The 14,239-nt window shown below is 43.4% G+C and overlaps 1 protein-coding gene across 1 annotated transcript in view; it reads right to left on the reverse strand.

The window, feature by feature from the left end:
• The window catches only part of Adamtsl1 (ADAMTS like 1), a 303,353-nt gene that overhangs the window by 195,350 nt on the left and 93,764 nt on the right, over positions 1-14,239 (reverse strand). Inside the window, exons 8-9 of the mRNA XM_033757645.1 lie at positions 13,796-13,934; positions 761-811 (exon numbers count right to left, since the gene is read on the reverse strand). Of these exons, the coding sequence (XP_033613536.1) occupies positions 761-811; positions 13,796-13,934 (190 nt within the window). The remainder of the gene's footprint in view (positions 1-760; positions 812-13,795; positions 13,935-14,239) is intronic.

A 14,239-nucleotide genomic window follows, 5' to 3' on the forward strand; every position in this document is an offset into this window, starting at 1 on the left:
AAAAAAAAAAAAAAAAAAAAAAAAAAAAAGAAAGGAAGAAAATAAAGCAAAGATTAATTTAAATTCTAATTTCTGCTATTGGTGGGACCATTTCAAATGTGGTCGGTAGCAGGTGGCCATGGTTAGTATTTCCTTCGGCACATCCAGTTTTCTTATGAATACATTATAAAGATAAAAATTCTTATGAAATTTTAAAATTTCACTTTTTTCTAGTTTTAAAAATGATTGCATTTTAAAAACAATGCATCACATTGATTTTTTTCTAAACAATAAAAATACAAAAATTGCATTGAATTATAATTTCTTCAAAGTTAAACCTGTATAAAATAATACACATCTGGAAGTCCACATTTATGGTATTGTGATATTCTTTAGGTGGTGATTAATAGTTAGCAACACTGGTTTAATGACCAGGGTCTTGTTGCAGAAGAAACATAGAAAAGAGCAAAGAGAATGAGAGAAAGACATAACATAAACCCATACGCTGTGTCTAATCAGCGTGACTACTGTGCCCACCCCAATGCAGTGCCACCCTATCTTGAAAGGTTTCTGAACGACAAGCTTACAGGCTGAGCAGGCCAGTGGTATTCAAAAGCAGAGCGCAGGATGGGTTGCAAATCTACCACCTACCGTCTTATTTTTATGGAAAAACACAAAATCTTTCTCTACATATGACTATGTATATATATATATATATATACACAAAAGCATCAGAAGCCTGGTTTGCTAATTCTAACATCAGGATGATTGAGTTACGTACCGAGGAAGGGGATGGTAGAGGTCATAAGGCATGATCTGCTTGTATCCGTCACTGTTAGGAACAATAATGCCAACCCTCTGAGTAGAAGGTACACACAATAAAATAAATACTAAATGATTACATCATTTAAATTTGTTATACAATTGCAAAACAACATTAATAAATCATCTCTGAAAAACAACAAACAGTTCAGTATCTTTATGCTTGTATATGCTCTAAGATGGGGCAAGTTCTCTGCAGGGCCACCATGTGCTGTGATTAATTCTCTGACCTGGGCAGGAAATACCATCAGAAAGGGTGGTGGCAGGAAAACTTGGCACTTTATTGTTAACGATGACACGCTAAGATTGTAAGTGTTCTTTAATCCCCCAAATTACCCATCCTATGAGGTCACCATCATCGTCAGCACCGTAATGTTACTTCCAGATGCCCACCAAGCAGCTGCAGTTTCTGTCTCACCCCCGGTGAAAGGGGAAGCCATCTGGGCACAGATCTGTGCCTGAGACTCAGCTACTCTGCTCTGTACGTCAGCAAATGGTTCCGTCTCTTGGCAGATCTGGAGATTTTTTTACTAATACCTGGAAAATAGCCACTTGTCTGTTTTATAAAAGTGGAGAGGAACTACCACATGTAGTAGGCAACTGTCAGCAAAAGCAGATTCTCTATAACAATAAAGTCATAGAAACTTTTCATAAGCATGAAAGACTTTTTGGCTGTAACTTGCTGTATGTTGTTGATTGTTACGTGGTGGTGGTTGTGACTGTCATGTCTGTTGTTAGAATTATCTAGCGCCCTTGGAAAGCTGTGAGGGTTAGGGATGGAGTAGAGGCTCAAGGGGCAATGCGGAATGATGTCACACTCTGTGTGGCTCTGGAACACACAAGAAATGACGTCACAGGTCGAGCAGGTCCTTGGGACTCCAGTGAACCTTTTCCACTGATGTCAGCGGAAGTCAACTGCTGGCAAGCCCGGGGTCTTGCCGAGGCCTGGTCCATGCAAGACTTGTGCACACACAGAAATCTTATTTTGCAACTGACAAGTGCTAGGGAGCCCTTTTTTTGAATACTGAAGGGACTTGTGTGTTATATCTGTATCTTTGGGTTGAATGGATGGGTATTTATTTATAAATCTGTATAATAATGTCCACATATTCAGTCTAAATGTTTACACTTATATTTAAATAAATAAGGCTTTCCTGTGACCTTATATTCTGGCAGAGGATGACATAATATACCCTTTTGATATGGTTAGCAAACCTCAGTGTTGGGTGCACGGTATGGGGTATGGGCACCTTGTGGATTAGGAAGACAAAAAGTGACTGGAGATCATGAAAGATAAGGCAGAGAGAGGGAAGGAGACAGAGGCCTTTACTGGTTCTGAGGAAATTACTGAAGGGTACGGAAATATCTGAGAGAAACTAAATTGTTTGAAGCAAAATAGAGAACAAAATTGGGAAAACAGACATTTATTCCCAGAAAGAAAAAGCATTAGAGAACTAATATGTTTATTTTACAAGACTAACTTTGTATTTATGTATAAGACTAAATATCTTACACTTAACTGTATAAGAAAATTTTCAATTGTGTGTGTGTGTGTATATTACTCTTATCTAACAATATTCATAACACTGAATACTGCCTCTGGGTGTTCTCAAAATCCCATAGATCTTTAACACAAAAAATTAAACGAATATTTCATTAAACTTGTGCCCTTGTTTCTGGAGTTAAATGTTAAATGTTCTATTCACTTCTGCCTTCTGACAGACAAGAAATTGCGTGAAAACATGATTCTGCCTTTTGTTGGAATCTTGTGATCTCCTTGTAATAATGATTACATTAGTAATTAGGGGACTATGTTTGGTAAAAGGACTGTATTTGAAAAAATGCCAGCTTCCTAAAGTTCTCTAATAACTTGGACCTACACAGTTATCTAACAGCAGTTAATTACGCTCGGAAAAAATCAGATTGACTTTGAAGTTATATTTTACCTGCCCTTAGCATCTGTATTCATTCCTATATCAATTTCTAAATGCAGAACTGAATCCACTGCCTTCGATTCTGAAAATATTTATGGCTATAATTTGTCATCTTCAATATTAAAGCCAACGTTTGCGGATCTCCGCCAGGTGATTTATCAGCCGATGATGGTTAGGATGGAGAAGGTGACGTTGAAGGAGATGAGTTGAACCAAAGAAAGGGACTAAACGGGAGTGCACAGAATTCAAGATGTTGGGCTTTGCGCTGGACTGACTTAGAAATGTTTTTGTTTGAAAAGGGAGCTTTAAACCTGGATTCAGCAAACACTGTAGCTATATTTGTCTTTCTGTGGCATGGGTCATGGTGAAGACTCATAAACTGACTACGGCACCTGTGAAAACAGAGATATCAGAACAGTGGAGCTCTGTCCTGCAAGGCGCATTCGCCTAGGGGCCCTGCCACAGCCAGCCTCTCACTACACCAGCACAGAAGGGCGGGCTCGCCCGAGCTCAGCTTCCTTTTGCTTCCTTTTAAGACACTTTGTTTTTTCTTAGATGAGTGCACATCATGGAGAAAGAAGAAAAAGGATCCAAGTTAGGGACTTGAATACATTTCCCCATATGCAGGTCTTACTCATGGTGTGCGTATTTGCACGCAGCATTCAGACACGCATCTGAGTACGTGGGAATCGGGGAAGGAGGAAAGTGATTTTCAGAAGTGGTTGGCAAGGGGAGATACGACAAACAACTGGGCTGCGGGTGGAATTACTCATCTCTGTGGCCCTAAGTCCCCTAACTGCTCACAGTTGGCACTGATGTGACCCCACCGAAAACTCTGACCATCAGAGGATTTGAAGGTGAGAAAAGAAGGTGAAGACGAAAAAAATGAGCACCCTGGAGTAGGAGGAGACACACTCCGGCTCCTCTCACAGTTCACAGTTTACTGGGCTGTCCTGTGACAGGAGAGCGCTTCACCGTTATGGGAGGTCCATATAATGAAAATTCGTTTCGAAGCACGTATACATAAAATGTTTGAGCCATGATCAATGAAACGGAAAATTCTCAGACGTAATGGCAATAGAAAATATTAAATACAAAAAGATGTACAGTATAACCCACAAAATTAAGAAAACGTGTATGCCTGTATATAATCTACATAATTGTGTAACTACATGGGTCACACACGTGTGCTCGTCACACGTGGTCAGAAAGACACATAGCACCTAACACCTCAGGGTATTTTTCCTTGCTTTTGAATATATTTTTTCTGTTTTCCAAGTTTTTAGATAATGCATTACCTTTAAGAATCACAGCAATTAGAATATTCAAATACAAAATTTTTCAAATAGAAAAGATCCAAGATAGTAATGTTTGGAACTATGGCATAATGGGATCGAAGGAGGCTGTCACCTCAAATTCCACACGGCCGTGTGATTTAGGGTCATTTTTCTGAGTGCTTACTCTCTGTGTGGAAATGATCTAAGATGCCCCTTTAGAGCTCTTAAAGAATCAAGCCCAAATTGGGGCCACGCCACGTCACCGTGGGATTCACATACTGCACGAATCTCTCTCTATGAGAAGAGCCCTATTAGGCATTAACTCTCCGAGGTTCTTCCTAGCACAGAGATGAACCATAGGACGCGCTCCCGACTCACTCCCGACTCCTCACTCCATGACTCTCACTCCTGACCTCCTGGCTGCTGGTCGTGCGTGCTCTGCTGCCCTCTCCTACCATCACTCCGGCTGTAGCGGTTGACTTGTCCAGCCAACCTCCTCACCACAGTCACAGAAACTGCTTATTTCTCAACTTCGGTGCTGCCCAGTGAAATTCACGTTCAAATGGTCCCTCTTCTGAAGTCTTGCTCGTTTCTTTTAACATCTAGCCAGAAACTCTCCCTGTTCTAAGCACCCATAGCACTACTTCTTCTTATTGCTCTAAGCTCTGTCTTAGCGGTGCACAGCCCTTTCATTAGTATAACACTGTGAGGCAGAACCCATCGGTCTTTACTGTTACATCAGGACAGGGCCCTGCATGAGGGCAACTAGGGGGATATTCTCTGAGTGATATCATGCCCTGGTGCACAGATGCAAAGGCAGGCACTGCAATGCCACTCAGTTTTCAAACAAAAGCAGAGTACACAAAACACAAGTTTAAGAGAGAATAGCAGGGAAAGCACTCCTGAACTGCCACGTGCTTGCAGTGTCCAGTCCCTCCCCTCACCGCCAGGACAGCCATCCGGAGGGTAGGAGGGTGAGCAGGAAGCCAGGGCGACTGGCTGGTGGAGGCAGAGAAAGGGCAGAATAACGACCATGGAAGTTCCAGCCTGCTCGGTTTAACGCTGAGCCTTTCCACCCGGCCTTTTCCGGAAGTGACCAGGAATGTCGCGTAGTGATTGCTTCCCTTTCTGCCTTGTGCGTCTAAGATACCATGCTGCTTTGTGACTGTGCAGCTCCGCGTGCTTTGAACGGGTTTGGGCCTAGATTCTAGTTGATTTGTCTTTGCCTTTGCCATGGTACCAAGCACAAAAGAGGGAACAGGGCAGGCAGCGAATTAAAAAGAAGAATGAAACGAAATGATGGGTAGTAGAAAGAGCTTCAGCATAGACAATGGTGTTTCAACTTCTGTAGAAAACTCCAGGGCAGTAGGAACTAACTTCTTCCTAAGTAGCATTTTAGAATGTTACTTAGCAGGAAAGCGCTAATGAAACATTGAAAAAAGATGAGGACTTTGCTCTCTCATGAGTGGCAGAGCACAGAGGGGTGCAGACCAATGAGGGAAGGGAAGGTGGCATGGCTTGGACCTGAGTGCCCCAGAGGCTCCTGTGCTGAGGCGGGGTCCCCAGCACTCAGAGGTGGGATCACAAGTCTCTGTCACCAGTGGGTCACCGTAGCTGGCTTCCTAATTTGATGGGCCGACGGTAGGTGACGGAGCATGACGGGCTGAAGGGAGAAAGGCCTTAGGACATGCCCCGGGCCCACGTCACGTCCCCAGCCCTTGCCTCTCCGGCTGGCCCTGGGACTGTCAGTCCCTGCTTCCCAGCTGTCGTGGTGAGCACTCTCCTCCTCCACACGCTTCTCACGTAGATGCTCTGCTGTGTCTAAGGCCCGGAGTAATGGAGCCAGCAGGCGACAGACCACGATATCTAAAACCACGAGCCAAGCACACCCTTGCTCGTGAAGTTTATCTTCTCAGCTATTCTGTCACAGCAGCGGAAAGCCCACTAACACGGGTCAGTGCTCTTCTTGCCAGTTTTGTTCCGTGTAACTTCCATTGCCTGACACGCAGACTTCAGCTTTGTCTTTGTGAATTCTGATGCAGTATGAAGTCGGGAAATGGAAGATGCAGTAAGAGTGTGTGTCTGGGAACTCATACCCTGGGAGCCTATCTACTTTCTGTCCTCAGAACTTGGAGCTCGGTGGCCCACAGCTCAAACACCTCTGAGCTGAGACGATTATCGCAGAGTCCCTGCCTCTAGTGCTTGCCAGCGTCCCGATTTTCCAAGTTATCCTTACAGAGGTAGGGTGGAGTGCAATATTTGAGGACATGTTTGTAAACAATTCTCAGTTTTCCCACACCATAGTAACTGGTAAGCAACATCCATTTACCCGGGCGTAACTGTGACCAGGCCTCTGCTTCATTGTCAAGATCGATCGATGTATCTATCTATCCATCTATCTGTCTGTCTGTCTGTCTGTCTGTCTGTCTATCTATCTATCTATGGTACCAGGGATCGAACTCAGGGCCTTATGCTTGTGAGGCAGGTGTCGTGGCGTTGAGCTAAATCCCTGTCATTGTCAAGATCTAAAAACACCTTTTATGGCAAATTCACTTTGTGTTATAAAACTTATTATAAGAGAATTTTAATGTTTTGGATCAAATAATACACAATTTCCTAACATCCACCTTTCTGGGGTTAAACATCTTGATATCAATGAATTTTTAAATTAATTCTAAATGAGAGTAATATTTTCTTGGGCTTTGTTTGCTTTTTCCTGTACTGAGTGATATGGGCACTGTTTGATTTGAATAAGTACCACAACTGGTGCTTGCATGAAAGAAACCTGCTTCATGTGCTTCGTGAGCCATCCTGACACCGAAGTCCCACAGGGAAAGGCTTAGCAGTGCGGGCTGGTGCAGGGCTCAGTTGATTTGGACCAGATCTCGCAGGTTGCTGAGGGAGCCATGGGTGAGGGTGGGACAGCCGCACCCACATCGGGCTCCCTGCCACTGTGCAGTGTAGGGCACCCCGGCTTGGCAGAGGTTTCTTAACCTGTCTGAGCTTCAGCCTTTTTGTCTGTAACATGTAGATGGCACTCTCTAACCCATTGACTTTGTAGGGACTGGAAAGCTAAATCAAGATCAAGGGCATGCAGTACAAACTTCAAGTAGAAGTGAAATTGGGCAAATCATTTTTTCTGCCAGTTTGGATTTCAATTTAGTAAAGGCAGCTAAATCGGTGGGGTCTTTGACACATTGGTAAGTTTTATGTGTGTCTTTTGTTGACTCATCTCAGTTACTCTTTGGCAGGGACAGCGTATTCATTTTTTTAAGTGGTGCCATTCAGGCTGAGGGACACTAGATAAAGAAAATACTAAAGTGGTAGAGTCACGTGGCTAGACTGGTAGATTGAGGTTAAAATGGAATAATATTACTCTCTTAACTCATAAGCTAAGCAAAAGAATTATACACATACTACACTTTTACAAAGTTCAGAATGTAATATATGAGGCAGTCTCTCTATTCGTGATGAGCCAGTGTGGCAGAGGATTGAACAGCTCCAATAACTGAGTTATTGTTGGTCACCTCTTGGGGTGTAGGAAAGCGTGGGGAGATGCTCGTGCCATCTATAGGGCACCAGGCGTCTGCTCTGCTTGTCCAACTCGAAGCAGAAATCAAATTTTATGGTCATTTTTCTGAGTGCTTACTCATGACCAATGAGATTGATCAGAACAGAGAAAGCCATTACTTTTCTAAATCATCTAGCTTCTATAATAAGGTTAGGCATCACACGATCTTCATGATTAAGAAGACATTTCATCACATCTTAATTGTAAAATAAGTCAACCATTTTCTAGTCCTTACATTGAGTTTTCCTTTGGGGATATCCATGCTGTAAATGGGTGGCAATGCCTCCCAGCTGGTTACATGGGGTTACCAAACACGTGTGACCTGAGATATCAGGAGCTGCTAATTATCTTCATTTCTCATGATCATGATATTTCAAAAATATGCTGTGATTTTAGGTTGTTTTTTGAGACGGGATCTTGCTATGCAGTTTATGCTGGCTTTAATTTGTCCCACACTGGCCTGGAGCTCATGGAGACCCTCCTGCCTCAGCCCCTGTAGAGCTGCGATTATAGACCGTACACCACCCATCCGGCTGTGATTTACTTTGAAGCTGTTATTTTCCTGGGAATTTTGTTTCCTGTTGTTACAATAGCAAACAAAGAACTGCTTTCTGGACTCATAGAGAACTCTAGATTGGTCTCTTTTCCTCTTACAGAGAAGAAAGCTGGTTTCTTTGGGGTTTTGGAGTTTCTCTGGGGAACAGCACCTTTATCACAGTCACGACCTCCGTCATACTACTGAGCTCACATTACTGAGCTGCATCGTGTGTCAGGCACTTGGCTGGGCTCCTTAAATGTACAACCTCACTCACTCCTCACGACAGCTTTTTGAGGTAACCGCTGCTCCCATCCTCCACTCCGAGGATGAAAACGCATAGGTTCAGTGAGAGTAAGTACTTTGCTGGGGGCTGCTCACTGGGAAGTGGCAGGTCAGGATCTCAAGCCCTGCTGTTTCACTGCAGACGCCCTCCCCTGCCCTCCAGCCTGCAATGCTGTGACTGGTCCATCACCAGCAATTGTGAAAACGAGGCTTTCCCACCCCTACTGTATTCACCGTCTCTCCCGGGCAGGGCCTTTCCTTTCAGTTCCAGCACTTGTTTTTCATAATTTGGTCCCTGGCTAGGGATAATTTATGCAATTTACTGTCAAAATGAATGGAGCTGGACAAAACAGCAAAAATTCTACATGAATCACCAAGAACTGCCGCTTGGGACAGACAAGTTTGGGCATTTGCTTAGGACTATTGCTCTGAATTCCTTCAGGGAAGGGGAAACCTGGATGCAGGTTCAGCTAGGAACAGATCTGTTTGCTAATGATCGTGACCACGGCAGCAAGTGAGTCCTTGTCCACACTTCACCAGTTCAAGCCCAGTCATTACTGCCTGGGAGGGAAAACAAATGGAAAGGTGATTCTCTGACCTTCTCACAAAAAGTGACTTGCACAGCCCAATCCACCTCACAGACCAAGATATCTAAGGCCAAAGGCTGCAGGTTTTACATTTGAATCTGCTCCGATAGCACAAGGTGCTTAGCAGCTAAATTAAAATGATATTTTTTCAGTTGCTGCTGAGCTATAGCTATTCACGCGATGGACTTTTCACCTCAGAGATGAAAAGGCACAGACACCACATAAATTTCAGAAAAGCTTCCCAGAGTGTAAGGTAGAAGCTACTCCTGAAGGGTGGCAGGCACAGGAGATCACTTTGTATTTTAGTGGATCCCCAGTGCTTAGTGACACAGGAAAGGACTCAGAACACAGCACTGAAAGTACAGTCATGCAGCAGGTGCCTGGCATGTGCAGTGGCGTGTCTCTGATCCTCTGGGAATGGCCCAGTCAGTGCCACACCAGGACACACAAAGCCCTGCGCACACAGCGTGGAGGATACAGGGGTGCTGCAGCTCCTAGCTGCCAATGAAGACCATTATCTGTTTCAGCTAAAAGTCATCACATCTGTACGTTGCCCTTTCCTTTTACTTCTCTTACAAGCCTTAAGTGTTGGACCCCTTTTTGAGACAGGAAAACTATCTAGGAAACTAAGTATTTTAGCACTTCATAAAAATGACTGCATTAATGACACGGAAAGCAACAGCACTGTCTTGGGATGAGACATCTGGGCGCTCAGCGTGGTTCGGTTTCTGGGCTTACAAGGCCACCGACTTAAAGCTGCCACAGCCAGAAGGACAGGCACCACCGGTTCCGGACATTCCGAGGCGAAACAAGCAATGCTACGTCCTTGGAGTCTAGGTGCCTCCTCGTGGAGCATGACCTCATCTACATCGCAGCTGGAGACGAGAGAAGAGAAGCACAGCAAACACACGAGCACTGGCATCTGTGGGCACTGGGGATTCTTAGTGAGTTGGATTGTTTTCATTATCGCCTTTTAACCTATTGACATTTCTGAGTGAGCATTTAGAATCAGAAAAAAGCCATGAAAAAATAAAAATTATTTTGAAAGATTTCAACAATCTCATTAGCATCAAGAACCATCGTGTGATTAATCCATAACCACGGAAGCCAGTGGCTGTGCTGGGTGAGGGTAAGAAAGGCGAGACAGGGCCGGGGATGTAGCTCAGCGGTTCGGTGGCCTGCCTCGCAAGCGCAAGGACCTGAGTTCGATCCCCGGTACAAAAAAAAAAAAAAAAAAAAAAAAGAAAGGGGAGACAACTAAGAAGGAGAAAAAGAGAAGTAAAATGCAGTGGAAAAGCAAAGAAGGAAGGAAAGGAAGAGAGAGTGAGACCCCGAATCCGGACAGCCGGTAGGGAGTGAGGCGGTGCTGAGAGGCTGCACGCCTGCTGATCTAGGCCGCCACAGGTCTGCACTGATTTCAGACAGTTCCCACCGGTGAGCAGTGCATGCGCTCAGGAAGCTTGTGCGCTTCTGAAAACCAAAGCATCGACCGATACGACCGTCACTGGGTCTGAGGTTGGAAGGGGTTACGGACAAAAGAAAAAGCAGCAGGTTATAGCCCTAGACACGTTAGTCTTTGAAAGGCTTTACACCGTGTATAAGCACATAGTGGATAAACCTGAGAAGAACATTTACTAATAAGATTTTAGACAATTGGTTCAAATGTGTAACTTCACTTACTGTAAGGCAAAATAATGAGGACAGTGAAGATATTTTGCTAAACACCAAAGTGCTTTTTCCACAGCCCATCAGGGATTACGTCTACCACTGGTCATGTCTAGTTTGCTTTTGCTTGCTCTGGTTTTAAATGTATAGTAAGGAGAACATTCTTTTTATCACCAGAGTAGTTGTTCATGGTAACCATTTTACAGTTGCCTTTGCAATCTTGGGATGCTCACTCTTCCAACTAAGCAGCAATAATGGGAGAGCTTGATGAGGACAAAAAGTATTACTTTGCTGGTACACATTTTTACAACTGTTAAAACAGATTTGTACAGCTTCACTCAGCTTGAATCAGTTAAAATTGTTCAAATGGTAGCCAGGTGTGGTGGCGCACACCTGTAATCCCAGAACTCAGGAGGCTGAGGCAAGAGGATCCCTGTGAGTTCAAGACCAGCCTGGGCTACCTAAAGAGGTCCAGGTCAGTTTCAACTACATAGTTAGACCCTGTCTCAAAAACAAAAACAAACAAACAAACAAAAAAAAACCAAAAAAATGTTCAAATGCATCTTTTGTGAATTATTATTCAAAAATAATTTAAAATACATAAATTGAAATGGAAGGAAACAATAGATTCCTTTGGCACAGTTTGAATTAAATAATTTAATGCAATCAATAACCCTCTCCTCTCATTTTATGAATGAGAGAACTAAGATCAAGCACTAAAACTAAAGTTGTAGCCTTAATTTTAGTGCCATGTTTGCTGCTTGTGCCATTTTCTTCCTTGGAAGGAAATAACTGTGGCTATCTGAATAGGATTTTACTTCTCAGAACTGTAATAGGCCCAAAATGCCAGTGTGTACAGGAAAAAAAAAGAATATATATCTCAATGGTTAGATATTTTTGAACTTTGTACTAGGAAAGGCTATGTTTCACTTTTTGGTAGTTTCCAATTTTGGATAGAAAATTTGAGAATTAAATCTGTTGGCAGAGAAGAGTCCCTTGAGGATTTAATTCTGCTATGTCTGATGGAGAGGAAGGTCTATCTTACAGTCTCTTCCACCTGCTCTTCTAGGTCATCCTGCTCCTCTGGTCCTGAAAGTTGGAAAGGGGCTTTGATCCTAGACACATTAAAGAGCTCAGAGAACTTCACAGCCAATCCGGAAGGGTCAGCCCCAAAACAGCACAGCTACGTCTCCTATAGGAGCTCGCCTTCCAGCTTCACTACCGTTCAGTCTTAATTTTTACAGCTCTGTTTAATTACTTCTTCAGTAAAAAAACCAGCTTCCTGACATTTGCTTCCAACTCATTTTTTATTTTTCCTTTCCTCACTTTGCTTGTTTAAAGAGCCACCTGTCCTAACATTTATTTGTGTGCTGTATTAGAGTTTTTAAAGTAACACATGGCACGGAGAAAACATAAATTGGACAGGCAGCCTTCTTTCCATGTAACCCTTTCTTCTAGATAAGAAATGGGCCAAAGATGTTCTCCTACAGAGAAGTAAAAATTCAGAGGCCAAAAGAATTTTTCTCTGATTATGAATGTTTTCTTCAATTGTTAACAAACTTTTATTCCACAGCTGTCCTCCATAGCTGCTTTTTTCATTAAAGTTCTTTCCCAGTGGGAGAAGCTTTATGGTGTGCAGGACAGGCCCTTGCACCTTCAAACTGCCATGGGAACGTGTTATAAGACCGTCTAAGCCGATGGCCAGGCGGAACATCTGAATCGAGACACATATATTTCTCACACTCTGATCTTCCTGTCATAGGTATGGAGAAAAATGTAAAACCAGAATATTTTTAAAAAGTGTTAAATTGCATGGATTATAATTGAAATAGCTAAAATATTTCAAATGCTTACTTTTTCCAAATTAAAGAAATGCAAGCAAATTTTAACGCTTTAATTAGTTTTCAGATCATATCTACCTTTTAATATATAACATTCTGGTGTGATATAAACCTTAGTCAAGCTTCACCTAAATTTTACAATTATGCCATATGTATTCCTTCTGTTCCTTTGATGAGTGCACTTTTAGGAGGCAAGTTGTATGGTTTCTGTAGGTTAGTTACTAACAGCAATTTCCTGTCCCATGTCAAGTTTAGAATTCATGAATATAAGGTACAAAGAGTACAAGGACATGAACCTCAAAAAGTTAAAAGCAAAAAGTGAAAACATAAACTGCATCGCTTACAATGTAAAGATAGAATGCTTTGCATCTATGTTGCCCACATTGTAGTATTTTAATTATTCAGAGCTTTATATCTATATATGACTGGCAGACTCTAACTTTAAAAAAGCATCAAAGTGTTGCTCAGCAATCCAGCAAGTTTGGAGAAGGGTCCTTTATCTTTTGGTGTCCACAATTACCCTGTGGGGGAAGAACTGTCTTATACCCTTGCTGGTTTGGGATGGTTGAGCAGCATCTGTGCGGAGAGCTGCGGGGTTCAGGCGAGCATCCCACCCTCGGAAAGGGCTTGACCTGCGCTCCCGCCACTCGTTACCTAGGGCTTTCAATGGTCAGCTTTATTCTCGATCCTGCAGATTATCTGAGAGTCACCTATGGTTTCCCAAAGGCAAGCGATATGTATGAAAGTGTCCAGCGTTTGCATTTCTAAAGCTTCTAATTAAAAAGACTTCCCAAAGGCCTGACCTTGGAAGCAAGTCCTGCAAAGGCTGAGGTGGCTCGAGGGTCACAGAGCGGTTGTAAGGCTGGTTCTGATCTAATGGATCGTGTCGATCAGGTGGGACCCTGATACAGAGTCTGCTGTGACTGTGCCCGGCTGGGGACAGAGAAAAAGCAGAAGGACTCCTGAGAGCATAAGGCCATCGACCCGCACGAAAACTGGGCAGCCGTAGCCTGTAGTATCCAAAGGAGACAAACTAGGAATCAGAATGTGAAGAAATCAGAAGGCAGTGCGACTCTGAAGAGCGCTTTGCTTGCCTCTCACAGAAGCAACGTCCATGGGCACTGAGCAGCACCGCAGAGCAGCCAGACTGAGTGCCCCAGGGCCTGGGATGTGCAACCAGGAATGGACACTGACAGCAACGCCTGCCACTGTATTCTAAATTTACACACATTTAAACTCCAGATGCTTATGTGGAGCCTTATTCGTGTTTACGACAAAGGAATCGTAAATCTGACTGACCTGGCCGGGCAAGGATCCAAGTTGCACTCCTGAAGCCTGGGTTTGGGCTTGACGTTCTCCGGGTAATAGTGACAGTACTGGTCGGCCACCACCCTGCTGCTCCGGAGGTCATGGCACTCGGCGGAAGTCAGCTGGTAGCCTACAACATCAAGCCGACCAGGGAGATTGAGAGGCACATGCCACGCATAGAGTTTGGGATGCTTTGGGCCATCTCTTATCAGTGGAAACTATGCCCCAACGCCCCAGTCATTTTCAGTACAAAAATATATAATTGGAAGGCTGTTAGTTTCTTCAGGCTTTAGATAACTGTGTTTTTCTTAAGTAATTCACTCATTTATTTATTTATTTTTATTTTTTTGGATTTTTTGAGAAAGGGTCTCACTACATAGTTGAGACTGCCCTGGAACTCGCTATGTAGCCCAGGCTGGTCTCAAACTCACAACG

The sequence above is a fragment of the Fukomys damarensis genome, unplaced genomic scaffold (genome assembly GCF_012274545.1).
Source record: "Fukomys damarensis isolate Sample0158 unplaced genomic scaffold, DMR_v1.0_HiC HiC_scaffold_31, whole genome shotgun sequence".
Classification (NCBI taxonomy): Eukaryota; Metazoa; Chordata; class Mammalia; order Rodentia; family Bathyergidae; genus Fukomys; species Fukomys damarensis.